Source organism: Lithobates pipiens, unplaced genomic scaffold (genome assembly GCF_037356315.1).
Source record: "Lithobates pipiens isolate NorthernLeopardFrog02 unplaced genomic scaffold, aLitPip1_a1.2 Scaffold_16, whole genome shotgun sequence".
In the NCBI taxonomy this organism is placed as follows: domain Eukaryota; kingdom Metazoa; phylum Chordata; class Amphibia; order Anura; family Ranidae; genus Lithobates; species Lithobates pipiens.
Window position 1 is genome coordinate 9,590,856 of NW_027507748.1, and position 11,146 is coordinate 9,602,001.

Sequence of the window (11,146 nt, forward strand, 5' to 3'; positions counted from 1 at the left end):
AAAAAAAAAAAATAATAATAATAATAATAATAATAATAATAATATCATCAAGACATCACGTCCGGACTTTTTCAGGCCACGTAAACTTTTTTCTTCCTTTTAAAGAGAAAAGATAAAAAAAAAAAAAATAAAAAAAAATAAAAAAAAAAGGCTTTTGTTCTTTTGCTTTTAAGGATAGAGGAGAGGTTTGGGGTCTTTTAGAAAATCCTGGGAATAAAATTACCAGACTGCAAATAAAATAGCAGAAACAGAGTAAATTAACAATTACATTTATTGAAAAAATAAAATCAATAGATAAAATAACAGCAGTTCCACATCTAAGAACAAACTAAAGGTCTGGAGAGAAGGACAAACAAAAAAAAAAACAAAAAAAAGCACATGAAACGACAGAACACCAAAGAAATTCATCAAAATGACACTATAAATGCATTAAGCAGCAAAAGGGCATTACTACCAAGCCTGATAGAGTGTAAATTGTACACAGAAACACCGGCCGCTGCAGAATAAAAGGTTAGGATATAAATAATATTGCACTGAATGTGGCCGTCTGTGGTGAAATTTGCAGAGCAAAAAGGACAAAGTTAATCCAAGGGATTGGAGAAAAGGGCAACATTAAGATAGGGAGCCATCTAAGGCTACAGATGTACAGAGTCCACTAAGATGATAGGTCGACAAGGCTGTAGTAATTAAATCGGTACTAATCCACTGACCAAAAAATCAATGAACAGAGGTCCGAGCCCGGACAACAGTAAGGTTAAGTGGAAATTGTACAGTCCTGATGAAACTGTGGTTTCCCCAGTGAAACTTGTTGACGTCACTCCCTGCAGAGTCAGACACCCACCTCTAGCATCACTCTGCATATCACCTCGCTGCTGAGCTGGCCCGTGGTTCTCAGCTGAGCCCTTGACACGGGGGATTCGGGAGCCGCTGCTTTCTATATGGCTCTCCAATATGGCAGCTAGCCAACCTTTTGCCACGACTAAGGCCATTGCCAAACGTGTCAGTTTTATTGTCAATTTCCAATTAGAACCTTACTATTGTCTGGGCTCAGGTGAGTGGAAAGGAGGGAGTGACGTCAACAATTTTCACTTGTGAAAACAGTTTCATCAGGACTCGCTGTACAATTTCCACTTAGAACCTTACCATTGTCTGGGCTCAGACCTCTGTTCTCTGTTCATCTACCCTGGAGAGGAGAGGGGTGAAGTACAGAACAATGAGGAGGAGATCAGGGTCACACACAGGTAGAAGTATGAGATGATGGGGGTGATGATCATAGAGAGGAGACGGGTGAAGTACAGAACAATGAGGAGGAGATCAGGGTCACACACAGGTAGAAGTATGAGATGATGGGGGTGATGATCATAGAGAGGAGAGAGGTGATGTACAGAACAATGAGGAGGAGATCAGGGTCACACACAGGTAGAAGTATGAGATGATGGGAGTGATGATCATAGAGAGGAGAGAGGTGATGTACAGAACAATGAGGAGGAGATCAGGGTCACACACAGGTAGAAGTATGAGATGGGGGTGATGATCATAGAGAGGAGAGAGGTGAAGTACAGAACAATGAGGAGGAGATCAGGGTCACACACAGGTAGAAGTATGAGATGATGAGGGTGATGATCATAGAGAGGAGAGAGGTGATGTACAGAACAATGAGGAGGAGATCAGGATCACACACAGGTAGAAGTATGAGATGATGGGGGTGATGATCATAGAGAGGAGAGAGGTGAAGTACAGAACAATGAGGAGGAGATCAGGATCACACACAGGTAGAAGTATGAGATGATGGGGGTGATGATGATCATAGAGAGGAGAGAGGTGAAGTACAGAACAATGAGGAGGAGATCAGGGTCACACACAGGTAGAAGTATGAGATGATGGGGGTGATGATCATAGAGAGGAGAGAGGTGAAGTACAGAACAATGAGGAGGAGATCAGGATCACACACAGGTAGAAGTATGAGATGATGGGGGTGATGATCATAGAGAGGAGAGAGGTGAAGTACAGAACAATGAGGAGGAGATCAGGGTCACACACAGGTAGAAGTATGAGATGATGGGGGTGATGATCATAGAGAGGAGAGAGGTGAAGTACAGAACAATGAGGAGGAGATCAGGATCACACACAGGTAGAAGTATGAGATGATGGGGTGATGATCATAGAGAGAGGAGAGAGGTGAAGTACAGAACAATGAGGAGGAGATCAGGATCACACACAGGTAGAAGTAGGAGATGATGGGGGTGATGATCATAGAGAGGAGAGAGGTGATGTACAGAACAATGAGGAGGAGATCAGGATCACACACAGGTAGAAGTATGAGATGATGGGGGTGATGATTATAGAGAGGAGAGAGGTGAAGTACAGAACAATGAGGAGGAGATCAGGGTCACACACAGGTAGAAGTATGAGATGATGGGAGTGATGATCATAGAGAGGAGAGAGGTGATGTACAGAACAATGAGGAGGAGATCAGGGTCACACACAGGTAGAAGTATGAGATGATGGGGGTGATGATTATAGAGAGGAGAGAGGTGAAGTACAGAACAATGAGGAGGAGATCAGGGTCACACACAGGTAGAAGTATGAGATGATGGGGGTGATGATTATAGAGAGGAGAGAGGTGAAGTACAGAACAATGAGGAGGAGATCAGGATCACACACAGGTAGAAGTATGAGATGATGGGGGTGATGATCATAGAGAGGAGAGAGGTGAAGTACAGAACAATGAGGAGGAGATCAGGGTCACACACAGGTAGAAGTGACCAATCAGTATGTAGGAGGCGGAGTCACACCTCTGACTCTCTGATGACAGGTATACAGAGGAAGTGATATATACTCTGTTATATCTGATCAGGAAAGATGTCGGTGAGTATTGAGGGTGAGATTTTCTTTATAGACCTCACTGGCCGCCGCCGCCGGGACTCACCTGGAGGAGGAGTATAGGGGATTATTATAGATGAATTCTTCTTACACACTTCATTATCCACAACACAGATCAGAGTCACATAATTTTTGGGTCGGGGTTCGGAGTACGATTGTTCGTTGCCAATGGAGCTTCTCTGGTTAAACCATTTATAGGTGACACCTGGAGTGGAGCTTTCACAGTATAGTAGAATATTCTCCTCAGTAGATTGATCAGTGATGTTGGGCTCATCAGGACAAGCTGAAAGAAAAGAATATGACATGAGAGGATGAGATCTCCATCACCCGCTCCATCTATACCCAGACTTCCTTCCTTCCCTCTGTGGAGTACATTTCATGTCTATGGAGAAGGTGGTATAATGGGATCTGTAAACCAACATCCCGACCTTTACAACACAGAGGAACCCTTGAAATTATTTTCAGGTCTCGGAGAACCTGAGATAAAACAAAACCATTGTGGGTGATTCAGGAAAATGCACATCCAGTCAATGGCTGGCGGTTGGTGTCCTGCAGTCATCAAGTGGCATCGGTCCTGGACCATCCAATGGGAGGTCAATCAGTCACAGTTCATGGATCTCCTAGATCAGAAATCTCCAAACTACGGCCTTCCAGCTGTTGAAGAACATCCCATGATGCATTGTAAGACTCTGACATTCACAGACATGACCGGGCATGATGGGAATTGTAGTTCCTGAACAACTGGAGGGCTGTAGTTTGGAGACCCCGGCTCAGTCTAGAGGAACTCCTAAAGGTTCCATGGAAACTGAGCTGACAATGGCGGACTCCAATCACATCCACAAAAACACACACACACCATTCCCCTCCATTCAGGTGGATCGGATCAAGGGCAGTCGGGTGTATACAGATAGCCGATCCATTTACAAACGATTGCCCATACAGCAGAGCAGGCCGTGTCCAGGTCAGCTCTACATAATCTGAATGGACACAGATCCGCCATTTGCCTGCTCAGCAGACAGACCACCCACTCAGCAAAGTGGACTCTGCCCTCTGTGGGAGGGGCCTTCATACTTCTGTCAGGTTATTATTACTGAGATTCCATTGGGGAGATTCTTCCTCACTTCCTGTCGCAGTGACACCTCCGCAGTAAGGCTGCATTCACACCTGAGCATAGCGTCTGAGCGCTTTTCACCATTTTTCAGCTGTCATTTATTTTTTTCTTTATTAAGCAGTGGAGAAAACTATTATCTGTTGCATAATTTGTTGCTCGGTTTTCCAGCATGTCTCAGTGTTTTTTATTATTACTTGGGTATTGGGTGCTCAACCTGCGGCCCTCCAGCTGTTACAGAACTACAAGTCCCATCATGCCTCTGCCTGGGGGAGTCACGCTTGTAACTGTCAGCCTTGTAATGCCTCATGGGACTTATAGTTCCACAACAGCTGGAGGACAGGAGCCGTGGCTCGGCTTGGGCGCCCCCCATAGAAAGCTGCATGCTGTGGGAGTGGAGGCACTCAACAGGTGGGAGGGGCCAGGAGAGCAGAAGAGGGACCCCAGAAGAGGAGGATCGGGGGCTGCTCTGTGCAAATCCATTACAGAGCAGGCAAGTAGAACATGTTTGTTTTTTGTGTTTTTCTTTATAAAAATGAGAGTTTACAATCTCTTTAACCCCCTTACCCTAATGAAATAAAACATAGAAAATAAAAGCTGAAATCCCTAGCAACAGATGATAGTTTTCTCTAAAGACTAATAAAAATGCCAAAAGCTCAAAAACGTGCGAAACCCCACCAGAAAACAACGCTCAGGTGTGAGCTCAGCCCGATATACGGCACCTGCTTGCAGGTAACATTGTAACCAGATCAATGTGATCACTTTACCTGCCGGTGGTCATAATGTTACGGCTGATTAGTGGAAAACAAAATGCTTTCCGTGGTATAGAGGGGATCACATAAGAGAAGTACATTGTTGGGGTTTTGATGCCTTTTCACCACTTGCCCCCCCACATTATATTCACAGCAGACGGGCAGCACAGCCAGGTGATGTACTGGCACGTTTCCTGGCACAATCCCCCGGAGACACACAGAGGCGCCATCCCATAACGATCACATGATTACAATGTAAACAAAACCGCCATGAATGGCTTCTATTCAGGACTGTTTGGCCCACAGCTGTCACATGGTACCAGGGCCAATCACAGCACCCAGTACCATGTGATTAGTTGTAGCCAATGGTAAAGACTTACCTCGTACAGTGAGGGTTATATCTGTGTACTGATAAATACTATTCACCAACACCTCCGCCCTGTAGAGCCCGGAGTCCTCTACAGTCAGGTCCTTTATGGTCAGCACTCCATTGGTTCTATCAATACTCGCTCTGTCCTGAAGACGGTAAAACAAGGGCTCACCCGGGGGGATCACCTCCATGTCCACCAGCTTGTCACCATTTATCTTCCAGTTGATCTCTGAGGGATTTCCGGTGTATTTTGGCTTCATAATGACTTCCCTGTCCACTGCTTTTAGGACTGTTTGTTGAGCTGCAAAGAGAGGAGGAAAGAGTTAAATTGTGTACAGAACACAGGATGATGGGGGAGGGGCTGCACCTAACAGGAGGATGTGTGCGGAGGGGGGGGGGGCTGCCAGCATTGCAGCACCGGGGTCCCGAGCTCAGTGTGTATGTGAGATACGTCAGCCAACCATCACCCTCTATATGGTATATACCGATCTTCTAGACACAGGGGTCTCAAACCGGCGGTCCTCCAGCTGTTGCAAAACTACAAGTCCCAGGAGGCATTGCAAGGCTGACAGTTACAAGCATGACTCCCCCGGGAAGAGGCACGATGGGACTTGTGTCCCAGGTTGAGACCCCTAACCTAGGCGGCATACGCCGATCCGGAAAGTATTCACAGCGCTTCACTTTTTCCACATTTTTGCTATGTTGCAGCCCTTATTTCAATATGGATTCAATTCATTATTGTCCTCAAAATTTCACAAAACAATCCGATAATGACAACGTGAGAGAAGTTTGTGTGAAATCTTTGCAACTTTATTAAAAAAAAAAAAAAAAAGGGAAAAAAATCCCAAGTAAATAAGTAGCGCAGGCTCCTCCCCTGTACACAATGATCACAGGCTCCTCCCCTGTACACAATGATCACAGGCTCCCCCCCTGTACACAATGATCACAGGCTCCCCCCCTGTACACAATGATCACAGGCTCCCCCCCTGTACACAATGATCACAGGCCCCTCCCCTGTACACAATGATCACAGGCTCCCCCCCTGTACACAATGATCACAGGCTCCCCCCCTGTACACAATGATCACAGGCTCCCCCCCTGTACACAATGATCACAGGCTCCTCCCCTGTACACAATGATCACAGGCTCCTCCCCTGTACACAATGATCACAGGCTCCTCCCCTGTACACAATGATCACAGGCTCCCCCCCTGTACACAATGATCACAGGCTCCTCCCCTGTACACAATGATCACAGGCTCCTCCCCTGTACACAATGATCACAGGCTCCCCCCCTGTACACAATGATCACAGGCTCCCCCCCTGTACACAATGATCACAGGCTCCTCCCCTGTACACAATGATCACAGGCTCCTCCCCTGTACACAATGATCACAGGCTCCTCCCCTGTACACAATGATCACAGGCTCCCCCCCTGTACACAATGATCACAGGCTCCTCCCCTGTACACAATGATCACAGGCTCCTCCCCTGTACACAATGATCACAGGCTCCCCCTCCTCCCCCCACCCCATGTACACAATGATCACAGGTAGAGGTCGGCCGATATCTGCAGTTTTTTAATTAATCGGCATCGGCCGATTGTGCTGATAAAAAGCCGATTTAGAACTACAAGGGACTTTGAAATGACTTCTGTAATAGAAGTCAGTGTAAGTTGCCATAGAAACTTCTTTCCTCCTCTCTGGGCTGCCAAGAAAAGAACAGAAAGATACAATGTTTACACTTCTGAATGAATGAAATCATCTCTGTGTGTAGAATTCTCAGTTCATCTTTTCTGACACTTGTTGCTCACAAGTAAAAATCCAGTATTTTCTGCCAGAAAATCACTTAGACCCCCCAAAAATTATATATATTTTTTTAGCAGAGATCCTAGGGAATAAAATAACGGTTGTTGCAACATTTTATGTCACACGGCATTTGCACAGAGGTGTTTCAAATGTATTTTTTTGAGGGAAAAAATACACTATTTAAAAAATAAAAATAAAAAAACAGTAAAGTTAGCCCATTTTTTTTTTCGTCCAAAAGTTTTGACTACCTGTTTTTATTTAATATATAGGGTTTTTTTTTTATTTTTATTTTTAATCTAAATTATACATACAAGTAAACTGATTGGAGGTTTTGTTTTGTTTAATAAATGTTTAAATGTAAGACATTTTCTGTATCACGTATGAAGACTGCTTTCAGACTGGAGCGGGCAGGTGTTGATGGTAAAACGCAAGTTTTAGCGGCTCTTTACCATCATTTTAGCGGTGCTATTTGGCTGCTAGTGGGGCGCATATAACCCAGCTAGCGGCCAAGGAAGAGGTTAAATGCGCCCATGAAGCACTGCTGCCAAATCGCATTGCATGCGCTTCGGCAGTGGTGCCCATTCATATCAATAGGCAGGAGTGGTGGAGGAGCGGTATACACCACTCCAAACGTGCTGCTTGCAGGACTTTTTTTTAAGATCCTGCCAGCGCATCGCCTAAGGCCGCGTACACACGGGCGGACTGTCTGCCCAACTAAGTTCGTCAGACAATCCGACAGACAGTCCGTTCAACTTTTGAATGAACGGACTTGACCACACACGACGAACAGACAGTCCGCTGAAAGCGTGCGCGATGACGTGTACAGCACGTACGACGGGACGAGAAATTCAACGTCCAATACACTGCAATGCAACCTTCCGCCGTGTAAATCCTTTCTGAGCATGCGCCATACTTAGTCCGTCCAACTTGCCTACTCACGAGCGGACTGTCCGCTGAAACCAAGTTTGGACGGACAAAATTACGGAAATTCCGAAAGACTTAGTCCGCCAGACTGTCCGCTGAAAAAGTCCGCTGAAGCCCACACACGAGCGGACTGTCCGCTGAAACACGTTTCAGCGGACTAAGTTGGGCAGACAGTCCGCCCGTGTGTACGCGGCCTCAGTGTGAAAGAACTCTGTCTTTCACACAGACTGCAGGGGAGCCGTTTTGCAGGCACTTTACAGGCGCTATTTTTAGCCCAAAAGCGCCTGAAAAACGCCCCAGTGGGAAAGGTGTGTTAGATCAAAGGGGATTAAAAAATAAATAAAAATCGGCATCATATATCGGCATCGGCCAGAGAAAAACCCATATCGGTCGACCTCTAATCACAGCCCCCCCCCCGTACACAATGATCACAGCCCCCCCCCGTACACAATGATCACAGCCCCCCCCCCGTACACAATGATCACAGCCCCCCCCCATGTACACAATGATCACAGCCCCCCAACCCCATGTACACAATGATCACAGCCCCCCCCCCGTACAATGATCACAGCCCCCCCCCCATGTACACAATGATCACAGCCCCCCCCCCCATGTACACAATGATCACAGCCCCCCCATGTACACAATGATCACAGCCCCCCCCCCCCCATGTACACAATGATCACAGCCCCCCCCTGTACACAATGAACACAGCCCCCCCATGTACACAATGAACACAGCCCCCCCCATGTACACAATGATCACAGCCCCCCCCCCCCCCATGTACACAATGATCACAGCCCCCCCCCCCCCCCATGTACACAATGATCACAGCCCCCCCATGTACACAATGATCACAGCCCCCCCCATGTACACAATGATCACAGCCCCCCATGTACACAATGATCACAGCCCCCCCCCCATGTACACAATGATCACAGCCCCCCCCCCATGTACACAATGATCACAGCCCCCCCCCCCATGTACACAATGATCACAGCCCCCCCATGTACACAATGATCACAGCCCCCCCCCCCCCCCATGTACACAATGATCACAGCCTTTGCTCAATACTTTGGTGAAGCCCCTTTGGCACCAATTACAGCCTCAAGTCATTTTGGAGGATGATGCTACAAACACAGCACTCCTATTTTTGGGCAGTTTCTCCCTGACAATGAAAAACATCCCCACAGCATGATACTGCCACCACCATGCTTCACAGTAGGGATGGTACTGGCCAGGTGATGAGCGGTGCCTGGTTTCCTCCAGACATGACGCCATTCAGGCCAAAGAGTCCAATCTTTGTTTCATCAGATCAGAGAATTTTGTTTCTCGTGGTCTGAGATCCTTCAGGTGTCTTTTGGCAAACTCCAGGTGGGATGTCATGTACCTTTTACTGAGGAGTGTCTTCCGTCTGGCCACCTTACCATCCAGGCCTGATTGGTGGAGAGCTGCAGAGATGGTTGTTCTTCTGGGAGGTTCTCCTCTCTCCACAGAGAAACACTGGAGTTCTGTCAGAGTGACCATCGGGGTTCTTGGTCACCTCCCTGACTAAGACCCTTCTCCCCCGATCGCTCAGTTTGGCCGGGCGGCCCGCTCTAGGAAGAGTCCTTGTGGTTCCAAACTTCTTCCATGTATGGATGATGGAGGCCACTGTGCTCATTGGGACCTTCAATGCTGCAGAAATGTTTCTGTACCCTTCCCCCGATCTGTGCCTCCATACAATCCTGTCTCCGAGGTCTGCAGATAATTCCTTGGACTTCAGAAACATCTGAATGATGATCAGTGGAAACAGGAGGAGCCTGAGATCAATTCTGAGCGTCATGGGAGGAGCCCTGCGATCAATTCTGACCGTCATGGGAGGAGCCCTGCGATCAATTCTGACCGTCATGGGAGGAGCCCTGCGATCAATTCTGAGCGTCATGGGAGGAGCCTGTGATCCCCATGTAATAGAGCTACACAATTCTGGCAAAAATGAGAATCACAATTTTTTTGCTTAGAATAAAAAAAAAAAAAAATATCACAATTCTCGCAATGTAAAATCTTTCACATTATATAAAAAAATAAAAAAACACCAGTAAAGTTAGCCCTTTTGTAATTTTTTTTGTACTCAGTAAAGTAATTTTTTGCAACAAAATTGCATTTGAAAAACCGCATTTAAAATATTGCAACAACCATCATTTTATTCTATAGGTTGTAAAAAAATAAAATAAAAAAGTGTGTGTATATATATATATATATATATATATATATTTATGGGGGAGGGGGATCTCCTATACGCACCAGCTGGCCCCACTACCCAGTAGAGGGGCCTCTGTAGGCAACGCGGTCCCCAGTACCCAGTAGAGGGGCCTCTATAGGCAACGCGGGCCCCAGTACGCAGCAGAGGGGTCCCATACGGAACACTCACCCCGGACACCAAGTAATACCCCCAGAAGGGTGAATAGGACTGTCAGCCTCCAGTAACCTGCCATCCTCTTCAGACACAAACACGCTCATACTTCCGGCAGAGCTCCGGATGTGACGTCAGAGCGAAAGTGAAACTAAAAAGACGCTCCTGAGAGCCCCCGCCCCTCCCCTGAAGTACACAGAGAGACCCCGCCCCTCCCCGATGTATACCGAACGAATCCGCCCCTCCCCGAAGTACACAGGGAGACCCCGCCCCTCCCCGAAGTACACAGAGAGACCCGCCCCCTGAGAGTAGGACACTCCCCTGTCAGGCTGTGGTGGGCGGGGCGGGGATGGCCTCTGTCACTCTCCAGTGAGGAGGAGATGAGTACATGTCATCTATAGATTATATATACCCCTCCCCCTCCCCCACCTCATTATCACAACCTCAGACCTTATTATCATTGGTGGGGGAGGGAGGAGAGTGATATTTTTTGGTGGAGGAGGGGGATCTTTGTTTGGGAGGGGGGTATTTGTTGGGGGATTATCGTTGGTGGGGGAAGGGGGATCTTTGTTGGAGGAGGGGGGATATTTTTTTGTGGGGGAGGGTGATCTTTGTTGGGGGGAGGGATTTTTGTTGGGGGAGGTCTTTGATGGGGAGGGGGATCTTTGTTGGGGAGGGGGATCTTTGTTGCGGAAGGGGATCTTTGTTGGGGGGAGGGATCTTTGTTGGAGGGTTATCTTTGTTGGGGGGAGGGATCTTTGTTGGGGGAGGGATCTTTGTTGGGGGGAGGGATCTTTGTTGGGGGAGGGATCTTTGTTGGGAAGGGGGATCTTTGTTGCGGGGTTATCTTTGTTGGGGGAGGGTGATCTTTGTTGGGGGAGGGATCTTTGTTGGGAAGGGGGATCTTTGT

At 47.3% G+C, this 11,146-nt stretch overlaps 1 protein-coding gene across 1 annotated transcript; it reads right to left on the reverse strand.

Annotated features, from left to right (window-relative positions):
• Positions 1-300: 300 nt before the first annotated feature.
• LOC143981584 (uncharacterized) lies at positions 301-10,366 on the reverse strand. Its single transcript, XM_077479553.1, has 3 exons — positions 10,255-10,366; positions 5,124-5,414; positions 301-3,166 (listed from the first exon to the last, which is right to left on the reverse strand). The coding sequence occupies exons 1-3, from the start codon at positions 10,316-10,318 to the stop codon at positions 2,844-2,846; spliced, it is 678 nt and encodes a 225-aa protein (XP_077335679.1). The 5' UTR covers positions 10,319-10,366; the 3' UTR covers positions 301-2,843.
• Positions 10,367-11,146: the final 780 nt, after the last annotated feature.

What these genes read in the sequence shown, in the direction of transcription:
- LOC143981584 (XM_077479553.1), bottom strand. Translation starts at nt 10,318, where the DNA reads ATGGCAGGTTACTGGAGGCTGACAGTCCTATTCACCCTTCTGGGGGTA. An exon ending in GGTATTACTTGGTGTCCGGG is followed by an intron (nt 5,415 to 10,254) that starts GTGAGTGTTCCG and finishes CTCTCTTTGCAG; the next exon opens with CTCAACAAACAGTCCTAAAA. An exon ending in TATAACCCTCACTGTACGAG is followed by an intron (nt 3,167 to 5,123) that starts GTAAGTCTTTAC and finishes CTTTTCTTTCAG; the next exon opens with CTTGTCCTGATGAGCCCAAC.